At 48.0% G+C, this 19970-nt stretch overlaps 1 protein-coding gene across 1 annotated transcript; it reads left to right on the top strand.

Annotated features, from left to right (window-relative positions):
- Positions 1-2229: 2229 nt before the first annotated feature.
- On the top strand, positions 2230-5089 carry LOC119272387. Its single transcript, XM_037553889.1, has 3 exons — positions 2230-2688; positions 2823-4101; positions 4463-5089. The coding sequence occupies exons 2-3, from the start codon at positions 3363-3365 to the stop codon at positions 4762-4764; spliced, it is 1041 nt and encodes a 346-aa protein (XP_037409786.1). The 5' UTR covers positions 2230-2688; positions 2823-3362; the 3' UTR covers positions 4765-5089.
- Positions 5090-19970: the final 14881 nt, after the last annotated feature.

Below are 19970 nucleotides of genomic sequence, written 5' to 3'. Positions count from 1 at the left end.
TTCAGGTTTTTCTGTGATTTTCAATGGGTTTCCTAGGTTGGTTTTCATCAATTTTCCAAGTTTCTTTCTTCCTATTACTTTTCCTTTTCTGTGTTTCTACCTTTATTTTCTAGTTTTTCTACTTTCGCTTTTCCCACTTCCTTTTTATATGTGCATTTCTGAAAATGATAGAGTTTAAAAAAACAACATGATTTTATTTCTAAAATGTGCAATCAATTTTAGAAAATCCCACAAATTTCTGAGCGTGTGAATACTTTTTAAATTATACTAACAATTGTTAAAACACAAATGACACACTTTCCAAAATTATATGGACATTTATTTAAACTCGCGCGAACACGTTTTGAAAGTGCACGAACATAGCAAAAATAACACGCGAACACTTTGTTGAAAGTTACATGAACACGTTTCTAAACACGCGGACACTTTTTAAATTTTGCATGAACAATTTTTTAAAAACTTGCTCGAGCTCCTTTTCAATGTACATAAGATCTTGATAATATAGTAGTAAGTTTATAAAATGACATGATTTTTGTTTTTAAGCTCCTGACCACTTTATTTTTTTACAGGAACACAATAAAAAAACATGTGAACGCTTTTTAAAGCACATGAACATGTAAAGCCTCCTAACTGGCCGTTGGAAGGATGCGAGGATGGCCATCCGATCCACCTATCCACATGCGTGACCTCCCTTGCAACAAAAGTGATGTTGCAGAAACATTTATAATAATAGCCGTCCGATCTATCGTCCTGGCCAGTCGAGAACCTTTGCAACAACTACCTTATTGCGCTTAGGGGGTTTGAAACAAAGACCTTGTTGCAAAGGTCCGCCGAGACAACACGCCACACGCCGTCGCTCGCCAGAGTTGCCGCTCCTCCTCCGCCTTAGCCCGGCGAGCAGCTGCCAGCTCCACTCCAACACAACGACGACCTTTCACGCCAGGCGCTCCTTCATCGTTTTCTGCAACTGGAGCTATGTTTTTGAAACATGCCTCATGTTGCAAAGTCTCACCACTCACTCTCTAACATGAGGCACTCCTCCGACGCTTTCTGCAACTCGGACTATGTTTCTAAAACTAGACATTTTTGCTGAAAAAAACCCATCTTCATCGAACCATTTTTAATCTTTGTGAAACAAGACGTCTATTGTGGAAACTTTTTGAAACAAGATCCCTGTTGCAGGAAAAAGAATCTTCGCCATCAAATCATTTTTTTCTCATTCTAAAACTAGTCCTATGTTAAGGAAATCTAATGAAACACGACCCTTGTTACAAAAAAAAAACTTGTCGCGGGACTGACTTGTGGCCAACGTGGGCGCTCGATCATGATTGATCCGACGGCTAAGCAAGCGGCGGACGCTGTGCTTGCATCCGCCGACTGAAGGGCAGTGTTTTCCTAAAAATAAAGGTGTCATCTCATTTATCTCCAAAATATGTCCCGCATCTTACCTAAAAAGAAAAAAGAAACGAAAATAATAAAAAATCAAAACAAGTGGAAAAGATGCAGTCGCGCCGTCGCGCGCGCTGGATGCGAGCTGCCGCAAAGTTGGGCCCGACCCATATGGCGTGCGCTCTATCCGGCTCGCTAACGCGCCCGTGGTAGAATACCTATCGACGGTTCGACACGAACCGGCGGAGCAAACCCTCGGTCGCACCGCACCGCCGAGCGCAAAACCCCGGCCTGCCCGCGTCACTCACCTCACCTCACCTCCCATTGCGGAAGGGGAGGAGCACGGGCACCGCGCCTGGGCGCGCGCGGACACGGGCGCCATGAGGCGAGCCCTCCTAACCCTAATCCACCGCTACTACCTCGACGCGCTCTCGCGGCTCCCCGCCGCCGACCTCCGGACCGCCCTGGCGCGCGGCCTCCTCGCCGCCGGCCACTGCTACGGGCCCCTCCACCCCGTCCACAACATCCTCCTCAGCTCCCTCTGGTACGCCGCCGCCTCCCCCCTCGGCCCCTCCGTCGACGTGATCGGCGGCGACGGCCTCGCCCGCGCCTGCCGCCGCTCCCTCGACGGGCTGCTGGCCTGCCTCCGCCGCCTCTGCCCGTCCCTCTCCGCCGGCGACGCGCTGTGGCACCTTCTGTGCGCCGACGCCGACCTCTCCGTCGCCGTCGCCCTGGCGAACCGGACCAGCAGGTCCAGCGCACGGGCCGCGATGCGGCCTCAGGCCCGTGGCGCCTTTCAGGTGGCCGCCGAGGCAGCGCGGCACCCCGACCCTGCGGCCCTTGCGCTGTTCCTGGCGTCCGTGTTGCCCGCCGTCGAGCATGACATCGCCTCCTTGCTGCGTGTTAAGCACACGCTTTCACCTATGGACATCAAGCAGCTCTCCCGTGCACTCGTGTCTCCCCTCCTGGTCCCGGCGCCTGTAATGCTCAGCCCACGGCACATAGACAGCGCAGAAGAGGCAGTGCTCGAGGTTGTGGCAGCGGCATTGCATTGGCACAAACTGGAATCAGGGCAGCACTTTGTTCTGCACTCTGTTTGTGGTGTGAATCTGCTACGTAAAGAGGGATTAGACAACTGTTTTCACATCAATTTCTTGGCCTGTCGTAAGATCTCTGGTTCTGGTTCTGTCGTGTCAGGCGCCCCAATGCTATTCTTCGCTGAAGCAGTTGCTCCAGCTTCACCCTGTGATGAAAGCAATATCCACTTGTGTGTTCTGGTTGATCCATCAACCGAGATTGGTATGTCACCAGTTCCACATTTTTCATATCATAGAAATTCACATGTCCAAATACCTGCATGAATTATTTGCCGCGTCTCAAGATACATATTATTCTTGTTGAGCAACTCCCTAAATTGTTTCTTGTAAACGCAGGTAGTTGCCGTGCTTGTGGGATGAACAACAAAATGATTGTGCACCCGACTTGTCATGAATATCTTGGTGGCCGGGACTTTCAACTGGATGAAGTCGAGTGTTTATCTGGTGCTGAAAGTGACAGTGAGGCAGGTTGGCGCTCTATGGCAGAGGAGGTAGTTTCCCCTGCCATGGCCTCTATTTCCTCCTGGGAGGAGGAGGCGTCTGCAGCGCTCCGGAAGAGACCGGATTCTCGCACACTGCGGAGGAGGAGGATCCTTGGCCTGATCCGCTGCTACTACCTCGACGCCATCTCCCGTCTGCCCACCGAAGATCTCTGGACCACCCTCTCACGTGGCCTCCTCATCGCCGGTCACTGCTACGGCCCTCTACACCCTGTCCACAACATCATCGTCAATTCCGTCTGGTACTCTGCTGCTTTTCCCATTCGCTCCAGTGACCGGATAGATTTTTCGAAAAGGGGCGCTTTATTACTTAAAAGGTTTAAGTAACACCCGGCCTCGTGACCGGATAGATACCGCCTTCATCAGTAACTGTACCATGCGCCGCCTTGTTCAGTGCTCACTTGATGGATTGGTTGCCTCACTTCGCCATCTCTGTCCTGGCCTCTCCGATGATGATGCCCTTTGGCACCTCAGTCTCTCCCGCGCCGACCTCCGTGCCGCTGTTGCCTCCGCGCGCGGTGCTGCCCTGTCGTCGTTCCGTCTGACGGCATTGGAGCTGGAAGCCGCCTTTCAAGCGGCTGACAAGGCAGCACGGCATCTGAAACCTGCGGCCCTTGCGCTCTTCGCTTCTTCCGTTGTGCTTTCTGTGGAACGTGACGCTGTCTCACTGCTCAACAACAAGCGTACGCTTTCCTCGGCTGACATTCTGCACCTCTCCACCATGTTGCTGCCTTCCCCACTACCAGATGAGCTGCCACACCCTCCTCTTGAAGAGCGGTTCACGGCGGCCTTTAAACTCATCACTAGAAGGAGGAACCTTCTCATAAGATGGTACAATCGATGGGTGGAATTAGCGGATGCAGCGTTGTGCAAGTATGCCCAGCAAACTGCGGCACATTATCAGCTTCATGTCATCTATGGCATTGGTTCCGTGCACTATGAGTTCAATATGGATCAGTCTTTCCATATTAGTTTTATGGCGTGGCCAAAGGATCCTAACTGTGCTAGAGAAGCTCCTGTGTTTTTCTTTGCTGAAGCACTTCCGTCTGGCTCCGACTTTTGTGAAGAGGACATCACCTTGTGCTGTACAGTACAGCCATCACCAAGTGAAGTTGGTATGCTCTTGACATTCAATCATTTTTTTCTTTTCAGTACTGAAATTATTTAGTGCTACTCATGACATCTGATCATCTCATGGTTGGTTCTTTTGTCGTATTTGAAACAAAACTAAGAGTCTTATGACTTCATTCACTAGTTTGTTGGGGGTTTGTCTGCCTGGGGCATACATGATAGATAAATTGAAATCGTCTATTAACCGCAGCAGCAAATGTGTTGCCTGAATGTTGCGTTTAAACTTCCAGATCAGTCGTTGCCTTTGGCCTAGCAGACATACTCTTGATATGTTGGCATGTTTTTGCCTTTCCATATTCCTTCAGAGAATCATCTTTCTGATCCTCTGCATCTGCAAAAATGCAGATAGGTGCCATGAATGTCTTACCGGGAACTTTCAAATTGACCACCCGGATGAATCTGAGAACTTTTCTGGTGGGCAGTACTACACTTTGGATGCCGATGGAACAGTCAAAGACCTGGATTGCCCCATCAAAAGTGATGCTGACTTCAGGTGTTTCGATCCTGTCAGAGACATTGGTTTCGTGGAGTACCTGGATCAAGAGTTAACCAGTTACATATCCTCTCAGCCCTCCAGCCGCATTCGTCGTTTTTACAGAGAAAACATCGATGAAGCTATCTTGGACTACTGCAGCGGAATTATGTGATCTGTTATGTGAGTCGTGCTGTTCTTGGCCTGCACCGTCGTCATGTATATACATGTTGTCAAACTGAGAGACGCTGACAATGCGTTGCTTGCCGGTTGTGCCATTTTTTGCTTGAAACGTGAATGGTGTTGCTACTAATAGATGTAGAGGACAATCAGGTGTAGCACTTTAGGTAGCACCCAGTTCTGCTTTTTTGTCATGTTCAAGCTCGCCCAGGCACTTGAGCAAACGTGGTGCCATAGCAAATTCCTCCCGTGGTGACCCTTTCTGCCTCCTAACCTAAGGTTTAGTACTTGTTCGTTGGTTGGAAAGGATGACAGCTTGTTCTGAGGATTGGGTAGTGGCATGCATTTGTGCAGCAGCCCACACAGATACTCCCTCTGTTCACAAATATAAGATGTTCTAACTTTTTTGTGAATCGGATGTGTATATATACGTTTGTGTGTTTGTTCATGCATTTTGGTTCGTATGTAATCCATATTAAAACTAGATGATTCCCCGCGCGTTGCTGCGAGAAATCTTAGTCCTATTGATAATACATAAAGTGAATAACTTTGTTTGCATAGTATATGATCTTAAGACTAAAATCTGCAAAAGACACAGTACTGGAAGTATAATTATAAAGATAGCAAAATGTGATTTATTCATCATTTTTTAGTAAATATAGTGATATGGCATAATAATCTCATATGTTGTACTCCCTCCGTTCTGAATTACTTGTCTTAGATTTGTCTAGATACGGATGTATCTAGACTCATTTTAGTGCTAGATACATCCGTATCTAGTCAAATCGAAGACAAGTAATTTGGAACGGAGGGAGTACATAAATACTAATGTATATATACAAACACCTAAAAACGGGGACTCTGACATGCAGATGCCCTGAAAGGCTAAGTACACATTACCATTTTTAGATACATATTGTGTATTGTGTGTGACTCTTGACGTAAATCAATTGCAGATCTATGTAATATATAGTTAAGCAGCTCATACCAGCAAGTGTTCAAAAACGGTGTTACAACAGATAGTTTGCCTAGAAACATAATACGTATGAGATAATAGACAGCTGGAAAAAATGCTCTGGAAAAAGACAGTGATAGGTACATGTCCTCGTTAGTCAAAGGATATATACGGTACTCCTCCATTCCAAAATATAATGCGCCCGCGCTTCTCGAGGTCAAACTTTGACCATAAATTTAACAAACGAGACCGATTGCGGCGGGAGAAACAGTTACATAATTAAAAACTTCTTTTGAATACGAACTCACTGATGTAACTTTTGCCCCCGTCGCAATTGGTCTTGGTAGTTAAATTTACGGTCAAAGTTGAAGCACGAGGATAGAGGAAGCACTACATTGTGGAATGGAGGGAGTAGCTTATAGCCAATCATTAGTGAGAACTCCTATTTCTCTTTCCAAGTGATAGAATTATTATTATTTTTGACAGTCTATAGTGATAGAAATTTCATCTGCAGAAGGGAAAAAAGCATCTTTAGAAATCATAAACATTCTATTACTAAAGAGGCGAATGGCCTTGGAAAAGAAATAACCGAAATTCCAGCTCTTGGACCATGGAATAAAAAGAACAACAAATGCACCTATATAAGCAAATATCAGTTGTGTATGAAAGATCAAAATAAAGGTACAACTTAACCTTGGTAAAATGAGATGATTCATGGTATTGGCGATGGAGGTGTATCCAAAATCATCCATTGCTTAGTTGCAAAAACATGTCAAGTATAATATTTGTTATCTTTAACAGGATAAACTCACCTAATTCTGGGACTTTTCTGCGCATAGGGATGAGTGAAACAACCATGAATCTTTGACGAAGATTTTATACGTACAATATGCAAGCTCGAGTTACTCATGTTGGTGAAATTATTACATTTGTCAGGCAAGAAGAGCCCAACTGCAAAGAGATACCTCTTCTTCCTCTCCCATCGCAAGTCAGGTTGACCGTTGACCAGCTTGCTGAGCTCCACACCGGGGCAGAGAGGAGGGGCTGCACGGCGGGTAGAAGCAAGTTCTTGGTGACGCTGCGACGGGACGTGATGGGGTGTGGAGGGCAGTCGCGGCTGGACGAATCTGATGCAGATGGTCGGAGGAGACCGGCTGCCAAAACCCACGCAGGGGACCATGGAGGCACTACGGACGTGCGGCGGCGCCGTCTTGGAACGGCGCGGTAGCAGGCATCGCCCCCATTCTGTAGGTCGATTCCAGCAGTGCACAGCCGCAGGGCACCATCGAGGAACTGCCGGCGTACGGCGGAGCCCCCTATTTGAGTGGTGACGAACAAACGAAGTCGCGCGTGCTGAAACATGATTCCGATGGCAGCAGCTTGAGATGTGCAGCGCTAAAGGCCGCTCCGAATTAACTGGAGAGAAAATGCGATGGGGAGGAGAATAAAAGGCGATGCATGATGTGATCTGGGCGCATCTCCGGCCTCGTCCCCAAGAAGGCTCCCAGACGTCTTTTCGTTCGCCGGCGCTAAAAAATCTGCCCAGTCACGCTTCAAGAGCCCAGTTTTCACCGGCTCGGCCGAAATTGGCGCCGGTGGATCCAACCCAAACCCGGCGCGCTGGGGGTCGCTCGGGGGCGCTGGGCGAATTGTTTTTGGCGCGAAGAGCCGCGGGCCCGCCGCGTCAGCGACTCTACTCTCTTCTCACCCCTTCGTCGTCCTCATCGCCTCGTTTCCCGCGGCGACTCAATGCCAAAGCTGCCGCGCCGGTCAGCCTCCATTGATGCCTCACGGGCGGCGCAGCGAAGGCTGGGCGGCGCGTCCCTCGGCCGCCACGCAATCACGCCACGCGTAACGCGCTGGCCAAGCCTACCACGCGGCGCCTCTGCCTATAAAAGCCGACTGCAAGCGTGCCGGAGAGGCTCACCCCGATCATCCACCGACGACACGCTCATTTCTTCCCCTTTCCTCCTTTCGCCGTCACCAGTTGAGAAAGCATGGCCGAGCGTTTCCCAGGCAACGGCGCGGCGACGAACGGATTCGGGCGCCGTCATCTGCACGAGGACGAGACTCGCCTCCTTTTCGAGGCCGAGTACTCGGTCCTGCCGGACATGCGGGTGCTCGGGGCTTGGAGTATCAGCGCCGGTGGCGTGCCGGTGCCACCACCACCCACCAGGGCGACGCGGCGTGCGAAGATCGCACGCATCCGCGCGTCCCTGCTGCGGGCGGCGAGGGAGGGGCCACGGTGTGTCCCCGACAGCCCGCTCTGGGAGCCCTACTTCCGCCGCCGTCACGCCGAGCAGCTCGAGGCTACCAACGGCGTCGTGCCCTCCGGCATGCTCAACTCCGATGGCCGGCGCCGGTGGTGGGGCGTGCCCGGCCGCACGTTGGAGGCCGTCCTTGAGTACATCGAGGGCGGCAACACGCCGCGCCTCGAGTATCCCGCTCCCCCGTCCTTCTCACGCCGCCGGGGAAGCTCCTGAACGTCGAGGCGCATGGAGACCGGGGCGTCCTCCTCCTTGTCCGACGGCTCTCCCTGCCTCCGCCTCCGCCCCGTCAAGCCGGAGCCCAGGACACGCCTGTCAGCGCGCGTACCCGCAACTCCGGCGGCTCTTCCTGCCTCCACCTCCGCCCCGTCAAGCCGGAGCCCCAGGACACGCCTGTCAGCGCGCGTACCCGCAGCTTCGGCGCCCTCGTCGAGCCCAAGGTGGAGTCCGGCCTCCCCCCGGAGTACGAGGAGATAGCCCGGCGCGGCTTCTCCGACGAGGACGCCATGCGGTGGTCGCGCGACGACTATGTGCGCGAGGAGATGGTCCGGCAGCGCCGGGCCCTGGAGGAGATCGCCGCCTGCAAACGTGGGCGCGAGGACGGGGACGGTGTCATCGTCCTCGATAGCGACGACGACGACGCCCCCGGACCGTCCAACCTGCCGCGCCAACCGGGGGAGGGATGTAGCAGGGACGACGGAGGCGTAGGCGGGGGCGACAACGACGACGACGACGACGGCGGTGACTACACGCGGTTCTATAGCCTCCTCGGCATGTAGAACCGCGTGGGCGGGCGACGAGGCGGGCGGCGAGGGAGACGGCGGGGGTAGCCCGCGGTAGTTTTTTTTTCTTTTTTTGTAAAATATGTTTAAATTTAAACGAACTCGCCCGTGTTTGCATTGTGTTTGCGCCGAATTTGAATATTTTCGGTTTAGCGCCGGTGCGCTTCCAGGGGGCGATTTTTTGCCCCTTCTGGGGGGCCAACGGCTGGAGATGCCCTTAGACTGCCTCGTCCGTTACAGGAGACAGAAGAGGAAACGACCGCCGGATGGTTGCGTTTGCGTACTAAAAAAAATGAATCATACGGCTTGTTGGTCAGCGTCCAGTAAAGAAATGCATGGGATCCGGATTGCCTGCTCCCTTCCCATGCTCCCATTCGTGCTCCCACTTTATCTTACGGCTGTCTTTTTTCTTTTTTTTCTTTCTAATCTAATCATCTCCCCCCCTGATTTTAAGAGGGTGGGTCGGGCCTTCTTTTGTTCCAATCAAATCAAGCCACGTACGCCGGAGCACGGATGGGAGCACGTGCGGGGAGCAGGCAGGTCTCGTCCGAATGCATGCACAACGATAGTTGCTGATGTGGCAGGACACACTGACGTGGATAGGTTGCATGTTTAGATAAATATGATAATGGGGTGAATATCTTACTCCATCCATTCGAAAATACTTGTCCTAGAAATGGCTGTATTTGTATCTAGTTCTAGATACAACCATTTTTAAGACAAGTATTTCCGAACGGAGGAAGTAAGTATATAGGATATCCAAAACATACTCCCTCCGTTCCAAAATAAGTGGCGTGGTTTTAGTTCCACGACACTTATTTTGAAACGAAGAGAGTGTTTGTGAATGGAAGGAGTACTATATATATTTGTAAAGCACCAGTGTTTGTTATAAACAGCCTAACTCTCGATGATTCGTTGGTCGTACAAAGAGGTTACGGATTCAGATTGCTGAAAACGACATGAAACTGATTGACTGAAGCAACACAGTGAGAGTCTCCAGGCTGCGGACTTCAGTCAGTCAGTGTTCTTCAGGTTGTCAAATTGAAGGCCCCGTTTGTTTGACCTGTGACTTGTGCCATAATCGTTCGTGGGTTGGGGTCATATGTTGTGACTTGTGAGTCGATATCAAGTAAACTTTAGGTAAACTCTTCACAACACAGCAGACCGCCGTGATCAAATTAGTTTCAGGATAATCGGAGGAAAACGAGGGACGAGCACATAAGCATTGGGAGTAGCGCTCGTTTCATTTACATCCGTTAGCAGTACTGACTCAGTGATTCACTCAGCACAGCAAGACACCACTATAAAAGTAGTCAGGATGCCATCGGTTCAGGTCACTGGAGAACCGGACTCCTCTGGCGCTAGTGATCACCCAGTCAATGGCATACACAACGAAACCACTGATGAAGTTCGGTTGCATTTAAGCTTCCAGATCAGCTGACGAAAAGAATTGAAAATACAGTAGAAATTCAAATCATGTGACATAATTTTTCAGCATGGTAGTGTTGATTTGACACAAGTTTTTTCAATTTTTCCTGGGCAGTTTGAATTTTTGACCAAAAAGTTGGCTGGCGACGTTGCAGGTGACTAGATGGTTTGAAACCAGTCAAACCGACCATAAATCGGTTTGAGAAGAGTCAGGGTTGAAAGTTGCACTGTTTTGAAAGTTCTTTTTAACATCAGTACAGACACAAGCGCTCATATACACGCGTATACACACGCATCTTTATGAACACACACGTGCACCCTACTCATATGAGCATCTCCGAAATACTGAGCCGACATATCATTTTGAGATTTATGAAGTCATCGTAGGCACCTCGTCGTCGACGGAAACGTCTCCTCCCACTAAATGCGCATCGCCGGAAATCGTGAAATAAATCCAAGAATAAATGCGAGCATCAGAATTTAAACCCTGGTGGGCTGGGGGTACCACATTTCCTCTAACCATCCAACATAGGTTGGTTCGCACCGTTTTGAAAGTTGGGAGTTGCAATTCTCACGGTTTTGAAGTTTAGGGTTATTTTTTATTTTGTGTCAATTCGGTGTTGAAGTATGTACAAACGAAGGCCTTGTTTGTTTGACACACGGTTGTGATATGATCTCCATTTTTTTTAAACGAAATATGTATATGGCAACCGTGTGGCAAATTGCAAAACTGCTACACTCATCCAACGCCATCAATTCTCTCCTGATTTCCTTCCTTTTTCGCACGACCTCCTGATTTCTTTCCTTTCCCTCACGTCCTCCTCCGATTTCTTTCATTTCCCGCGCATCCTCCCCGATTTTATTGGGCACACCCACTCGTGCCTTCCTAATTCAGCAAAAATAATGCTTAGACTAGGATTTGATCTCTGGTCTGCAAGTAATTAACAAAGGGAGCGAACCACCTCATCTATGACACTCATTGTTGAACATTCTAAGGGAAATACTGTTTTTGACATGTTTTTGCCTTTAATATGTTAGCACTGATTTTTTTCTTGTTTCAAGCATCATGATAACTTTGATCATTGGGAATAAATTTGTTGAACCCGCCCCCCGGTAATTTCTGTAAATAGCACGATAACATTCACGCCATAGACCTGATAGTTTAGATACAAACATCGTGGTAACACTGCTAGGAAAATGCCTACTAATGGCGCACCTAATTTGGCCATTAATGGCGCATTAGTGGTGCGTCATTAGTGCCACACCATTAGTATATTTTACTAATGGCGCACCACTGGTGCGCCATTAGTATCTAGTATACTAATGGCGGACCTCAGATGCGCCATTAGTATATACAACAGTGCGTCATTAGTATGCCTCCCAGGGGGCCATGTATACCCAGGTGCTTTGGCATACTAATGGCGCACAACAACAAGATGCGCCATTAGTAACTTCGGCATACTAATGGCGCACTGTTTAATGACGCGCCATTAGTATCCTTTGGCATACTAATGGCGCACTGTGATGTGATGCGCCATTAGTATGAATATTAGGTTTTTTTTTATTTTTTTTATTTTTGTTTTTTGCACAGGTTACAAAATGTATAATTGGACAAAGTATAGACAGCACACATCAACAACAGATTCATCGAATACAATAGAAGATTAGTCTCTGAATACAATTCATCATATTAGTCTCCAAATACAATTCATCATATTAGTCTCCGAATTGAAAAGACCAAACAGAGATAGAACATTATATTACAAGTCTCGAGACCGCGAGTAGCGAGTTTGTCTTCACATTACAAGTCGATATCGATCATCTAAACTACCATCACATAGAAGAGAGCTGCGGTCATCACGATGAGCATCATCACGATGAAACTCGTCTTCATCCGGTTCCTCCAACGCTTCCTCCCCTCTCCCGCTAGATAACGGGCGTATCTAGATTCGGCCTCGGCCCTAGTGGTGTACCCTTTGTAACTGTTACCGCTGAATCGGTGAACCTGTCTCCGACACTCCTCCCAGTCGTCGTAGACTCCGGGAACCTTACCCTTGTACACGACATACGACGGCATCGCTATGCACTAGCTAAACGAAACGTTAGTACCAATTCACAGACAATACATAAGCAATATATAAGTATGCAACAGAACGATCGAAAGAGAAAAGCAAGACATTAATAGCATCGATTACATCTAAGTTGAACGACTCTCGAAACCAAAGAGACATACTACAAGTTCATTAAAGTTTAATTACAACATGAGCCAATCGATGTTTCAGAACTAGACACAGCATCACTGCTTTCGACTCGACTCAAGGGACCGGAGCGTGGATGAAGCCGCCGTCTATCGTGGGAGTCATAAAATAACGGTCGCTGTCAGCCTGCATTTGTAGCATTGTGTCGATGTCACTGCTGGACGGTTGATTTCTGAGGTAGAACTGCCCCGAGGTACGAAGGACATCTTGATGGATGATTTCCGCAAACTCCGACTGGATGCGAAAGAATTCTTGTCTGATGTCTGCGTCCTGGATTGCCGACATGCTCGCGGCCCAATCTTTGAGTTTACTCGGTAGCAGAAGTTGATGATGGTCCCGTACGATCGCCCGCATGTGATGGATGGCGTAGTAGGCACCCTTCTGACCGCCAGGCGGCTGCTTGACGCAGCAGAACGTCGTATTGTGGGAGAACACGTGCTTGCCGTACTTACGAATAGGCCTGGTGAAGGTGCCTCCAGATTTGGCGTAGCCAGGGAGAACATCATCAAGAACCTTCTTGACATTTGTGTAGTCTATGTTCGAATGACGGTCCGGGTCGAAATACGTGGCCATGGAATATTTGGGGCTTAGGAGGATGAGCGAGCAATGTGTGTCACTGTAGAAAACACGGAATGTTAAAAGAAAAACGATCGAAATCTAAGAATTCATATGTTACGGGGCGGTTGAGGGGAGGACTTACTCGGGAAAGTAAGGCACGAGGAAGTTATCCTTATCTTGGTTTGCCAGAATGACGCCTTCGAGGTAAGAACTCGCGACTTGCCAGTCCCCAGCGCTGCCCAAGATCTTGGCACGCATGTAGAAGGGGTCGACTATCATGATGTCCGGGGTCTTGTCGCGAATGATCCGCATCTCCATACTCAACGAAAATAGCCGAACGAAGGTGTAGTGCAGCGGATGAAGGTTCAACATAGCGTGGATGTCATCAAACCGCAGGACGATCGTACCCCCGATGGAGTTATCCACAAAGCCCTTGCCCTCTGGCACCTTGGCCGCGAAAACCGGGTATGCCACATGTTGGGGAATGTTGCAGAAAACAAAAATTTTCCTACGGTTTCACCAAGATCCATCTAGGAGTTCATCTAGCAACGAGTGATTGGATTGCATCTACATACCTTTGTAGATCACGCGCGGAAGCGTTCAAAGAACGGGGATGAGGAAGGCGTACTCGACGTGATCCAAATCACCAGAGATCCTAGCGCCGAACGGACGGCACCTCCGCGTTCAACACACGTACGGTTAGCGTAACGTCTCCTTCTTCTTGATCCAGCAAGGGGAAAGGAGAGGTTGAGGGAGATGGCTCCAGCAGCAGCACGACGGCGTGGTGTTGATGGAGCTGCAATACTCCGGTAGGGCTTCGCCAAGCACTATGGAGGAGGAGGAGGTGTTGGAGAGGGAGAGGGAGGCACCAAAGATCAAGGTAAGAAGTCCTCCATCTCCCCACTATATATAGGAGGGCCAAGGGGGGGCGCCGGCCCTAGGAGATCTAATCTCCTAGGGGGGTGCGGCCAAGGGGAGGAATCCCTCCTCCCCAAGGCACCTAGGGGTGCCTTCCCCCTTTGGGACTCTTCCCTCCTTGAAACCCTAGGCGCATGGGCCTCTTGGGGCTGGTGCCCTTGGCCCATGTAGGCCAAGGCGCACCCCCTACAGCCCATGTGGCCCCCCGGGACAGGTGGCCCCACCCGGTGGACCCCCGGGACCCTTCCGGTGGTCCTAGTACAATACCGGTGACCCCGAAACTTGTCTCGATGCCCGAAATAGCACTTCCTATATATAATTCTTTACCTCCGGACCATTTCGGAACTCCTCGTGACGTTCGGGATCTCATCCGGGACTCCGAACAACATTCGGGTTACTGCATATACATATCCCTACAACCCTAGCGTCACCGAACCTTAAGTGTGTAGACCCTACGGGTTCGGGAGACATGTAGACATGACCGAGACGACTCTCCGGTCAATAACCAACAGCGGGATCTGGATACCCATGTTGGCTCCCACATGCTCCTCGATGATCTCATTGGATGAACCACGATGTCGAGGATTCAAGCAACCCTGTATACAATTCCCTTTGTCAATCGGTATGTTACTTGCCCGAGATTCGATCGTCGGTATCCCAATACCTCGTTCAATCTCGTTACCGGCAAGTCACTTTACTCGTACCGTAATGCATGATCCCGTGACCAGACACTTGGTCACTCTGAGCTCATTATGATGATGCATTACCGAGTGGGCCTAGTGATACCTCTCCGTCATATGGAGTGACAAATCCCAGTCTTGATCCGTGTCAACCCAAGAGACACTTTCGGAGATACCCGTAGTATACCTTTATAGTCACCCAGTTACGTTGTGACGTTTGGTACACCCAAAGCACTCCTACGGTATCCGGGAGTTACACGATCTCATGGTCTAAGGAAAGGATACTTGACATTGGAAAACTCTAGCAAACGAACTATACGATCTTGTGCTATGTTTAGGATTGGGTCTTGTCCATCACATCATTCTCCTAATGATGTGATCTCGTTATCAATGACATCCAATGTCCATAGTCAGGAAACCATGACTATCTGTTGATCAACGAGCTAGTCAACTAGAGGCTTACTAGGGACATGTTGGTGTCTATTATTCACACATGTATTACGATTTCCGGATAACATAATTATAGCATGAATAAAGACAATTATCATGAACAAGGAAATATAATAATAATGCTTTTATTATTGCCTCTAGGGCATATTTCCAACAGTCTCCCACTTGCACTAGAGTCAATAATCTAGTTACATTGTGATGAATCAAACACCCATGGAATTCTGGTGTTGATCATGTTTTGCTCTAGGGAGAGGTTTAGTCAACGGATCTGCTACATTCAGGTCCGTGTGTACTTTACAAATATCTATGTCTCCATCTTGAACATTTTCACGAATGGAGTTGAAGCGACGCTTGATGTGCCTTGTCTTCTTGTGAAACCTGGGCTCCTTAGCAAGAGCAATAGCTCCAGTGTTGTCACAGAAGAGCTTGATCGGCCCCGACGCATTGGGTATGACTCCTAGGTCGGTGATGAACTCCTTCACCCAAATTGCTTCATGTGATGCCTCCGAGGCTGCCATGTACTCCGCTTCACATGTAGATCCCGCCACGATGCTCTGCTTGCAACTGCACCAGCTTACTGCCCCACCATTCAAAATATACACGTATCCGGTTTGTGACTTAGAGTCATCCAGATCTGTGTCGAAGCTAGCGTCGACGTAACCTTTTACGACGAGCTCTTCGTCACCTCCATAAACGAGAAACATTTCCTTAGTCCTTTTCAGGTACTTCAGGATATTCTTGACCGCTGTCCAGTGTTCCTTGCCGGGATTACTTTGGTACCTTCCTACCAAACTTACGGCAAGGTTTACATCAGGTCTGGTACACAGCATGGCATACATAATAGAACCTATGGCTGAGGCATAGGGGATGACACTCATCTCTTCTATATCTTCTGCCGTGGTCGGACATTGAGCTGAGCTCAATTTCACACCTTGCAACACAGGCAAGAACCCCTTCTTAGACTGATCCATATTGAACTTCTTCAATATCTTATCAAGGTATGTGCTTTGTGAAAGACCTATGAGGCGTCTTGATCTATCTCTGTAGATCTTGATGCCTAATGTATAAGCAGCTTCTCCAAGGTCCTTCATTGAAAAACTCTTATTCAAGTAGGCCGTAATGCTGTCCAAAAGCTCTATATCATTTCCCATCAAAAGTATGTCATCTACATATAATATGAGAAATGCTACAGAGCTCCCACTCACTTTCTTGTAAACACAGGCTTCTCCATAAGTCTGCGTAAACCCAAACGCTTTGATCATCTCATCAAAGCGAATGTTCCAACTCCGAGATGCTTGCACCAGCCCATAAATCGAGCGTTGGAGCTTGCACACCTTGTTAGCATTCTTAGGATCGACAAAACCTTCTGGCTGCATCATATACAATTCTTCCTTAAGGAAACCATTAAGGAATGCCGTTTTGACGTCCATTTGCCATATCTCATAATCATAGAATGCGGCAATTGCTAACATGATTCGGACGGACTTTAGCTTCGCTACCGGTGAGAAAGTCTCATCGTAGTCAACCCCTTGAACTTGTCGATAACCCTTAGCGATAAGCCGAGCTTTGTAGATTGTCACATTACCATCTGCGTCTGTCTTCTTCTTAAAGATCCATTTATTTTCTATGGCTCGCCGCTCAACGGGCAAGTCAGTCAAAGTCCATACTTCGTTTTCATACATGGATCCTATCTCGGATTTCATGGCTTCTAGCCATTTGTCGGAATCCGGGCCCGCCATCGCTTCTTCATAGCTCGAAGGTTCACCATTGTCTAACAACATGATTTCCAAGACAGGGTTGCTGTAGCACTCTGGTGCGGAACGTGTCCTTGTGGACCTTCGAATTTCAGTAGGAGCTTGATCTGAAGTATCTTGATCATCATCATTAACTTCCTCTCTAGTCGGTGCAGGCACCTCAGGAACAATTTCTTGAGTTGCGCCTTTTTCCGGTTCAAGAGGTAATACTTCATCAAGTTCTACTTTCCTCCCACTTACTTCTTTTGAGAGAAACTCTTTCTCTAGAAAGGACCCATTCTTGGCAACAAAGATCTTGCCTTCGGATCTGAGGTAGAAGGTATACCCAATAGTTTCTTTAGGGTATCCTATGAAGACGCATTTTTCCGACTTGGGTTCGAGCTTTTCAGGTTGAAGTTTCTTGACATAAGCATCGCATCCCCAAACTTTCAAAAACGACAGCTTAGGTTTCTTCCCAAACCATAATTCAAACGGTGTCGTCTCAACGGATTTCGACGGAGCCCTATTTAAAGTGAATGCGGCAGTCTCTAAAGCATAGCCCCAAAAAGATAACGGTAAATCGGCAAGAGACATCATAGATCGCACCATATCTAATAGAGTGCGATTACGATGTTCGGACACACCATTACGCTGAGGTGTTCCAGGCGGCGTGAGTTGTGAAACTATTCCACATTTTTTTAAGTGCGTGCCAAACTCGTGACTCAAGTATTCTCCTCCACGATCTGATCGCAGGAACTTGATTTTCCTGTCACGTTGATTCTCAACCTCACTCTGAAATTCTTTGAACTTTTCAAAGGTCTCAGACTTGTGTTTCATTAAGTAGACATACCCATATCTACTCAAGTCATTAGTGAGGGTGAGAACATAACGATAGCCACCGCGAGCCTCAACACTCATTGGACCGCACACATCAGTATGTATGATTTCCAATAAGTTGGTTGCTCGCTCCATTGTTCCTGAGAACGGAGTCTTGGTCATTTTACCCATGAGGCATGGTTCGCACGTGTCAAATGATTCATAATCAAGAGACTCTAAAAGTCCATCAGCATGGAGCTTCTTCATGCGTTTGACACCTATGTGACCAAGGCGGCAGTGCCACAAGTATGTGGGACTATCATTATCAATCTTACATCTCTTGGTACTCACACTATGAATATGTGTAGCATTACGCTCGAGATTCATTAAGAATAAACCATTCACCATCGGAGCATGACCATAAAACATATCTCTCATATAAATAGAACAACCATTATTCTCGGATTTAAATGAGTAGCCATCTCGTATTAAACGAGATCCTAATACAATGTTCATGCTCAAAGCTGGTACTAAATAACAATTATTGAGGTTTAAAACTAATCCCGTAGGTAAATGAAGAGGCAGCGTGCCGACGGCGATCACATCGACCTTGGAACCATTCCCGACGCGCATCGTTACCTCGTCCTTCGCCAGTCTCCGCTTATTCCGCAGCTCCTGCTTTGAGTTACAAATGTGAGCAACTGCACCAGTATCAAATACCCAGGAGCTACTACGAGTACTGGTAAGGTATACATCAATTACATGTATATCACATATACCTTTTGTTTTGCCGGCCTTCTTGTCCAGTTCCGCTTCCAGTGACCACTTTCCTTGCAATAAAAGCACTCAGTCTCGGGCTTGGGTCCATTCTTTGGCTTCTTCCCGGCAGCTTGCTTGCCGGGCGCGGCAACTCCCTTGTCGTCCTTCTTGAAGGTTTTCTTACCCTTGCCCTTCTTGAACTTAGTGGTTTTATTCACCATCAACACTTGATGTTCCTTTTTGACTTCTACCTCTACTGATTTCAGCATTGCAAATACTTCAGGAATGGTCTTTTCCATCCCCTGCATATTGAAGTTCATCACAAAGCTCTTGTAGCTCGGTGGAAGCGACTGAAGGATTCTGTCAATGACCGCGTCATCCGGGAGATTAACTCCCAGCTGAGTCAAGCGGTTATGCAACCCAGACATAGTGAGTATGTGCTCACTGAAAGAACTGTTTTCCTCCATCTTACAGCTGAAGAACTTGTCGGAGACTTCATATCTCTCGACCCGGGCATGAGCTTGGAAAACCATTTTCAGCTCTTCGAACATCTCATATGCTCTGTGTCTCTCAAAACGCTTTTGGAGCCCCGGCTCTAAGCTGTAAAGCATGCCGCACTGAACGAGGGAGTAGTCATCGGTACGTGCCTGCCAAGCGTTCATAACGTCTTGTTCTGCAGGGAGAATAGGTGCGTCACCCAGCGGTGCTTGTAGGAAATAATCTTTCTTGGCAGCTATGAGGATGATCCTCAGGTTCCGGACCCAGTCCGTGTAGTTGCTGCCATCGTCTTTCAGCTTGGTTTTCTCTAGGAACGTGTTGAACTTGAGGACTACGTTGGCCATTTGATCTACAAGACATATTGTAAAAAATTTAGACTAAGTTCATGATAATTAAGTTCATCTAATCAAATTATTCAATGAACTCCCACTTAGATAGACATCCCTCCTGTAATCTAAGTATAACATGATCTGAGTTAACTAGGCCGTGTCCGATCATCACGTGAGACGGACTAGTCAACGTCGGTGAACATCTTCATGTTGATCGTATCTTCTATACGACTCATGCTCGACCTTTCGGTCTTCTGTGTTCCGAGGCCATGTCTATACATGCTAGGCTCGTCAAGTCAACCTAAGTGTTTGCATGTGTAAATCTGTCTTACACCCGTTTTATGTGAACGTTGGAATCTATCACACCCGATCATCACGTGGTGCTTCGAAACAACGAACTGTCACAACGGTGCACAGTTAGGGGGAACACTTTCTTGAAATTATTATGAGGGGTCATCTTATTTACTACCGTCGTTCTAAGTAAACAAGATGCAAAACATGATAAACATCACATGCAATCAAATAATATTAGTGACATGATATGGCCAATATCACATAGCTCCTTTGATCTCCATCTTGGGGCTCCATGATCATCTTGTCACCGGCATGACACCATGATCTCCATCATCATGATCTCCATCATCGTGCCTCCATGAAGTTGCTCGCCAACTATTACTTCTACTACTATGGCTAACGCGTTTAGCAATAAAGTAAAGTAATTTACATGGCGTTTCTCAATGACACGCAGGTCATACAAAAAATAAAGACAA

This window comes from Triticum dicoccoides, chromosome 3A (assembly GCF_002162155.2).
Source record: "Triticum dicoccoides isolate Atlit2015 ecotype Zavitan chromosome 3A, WEW_v2.0, whole genome shotgun sequence".
Lineage (NCBI taxonomy): Eukaryota > Viridiplantae > Streptophyta > Magnoliopsida > Poales > Poaceae > Triticum > Triticum dicoccoides.
Note: the sequence above shows the minus strand (reverse complement) of the source record. Positions and strands in the feature narration are given on the sequence as shown.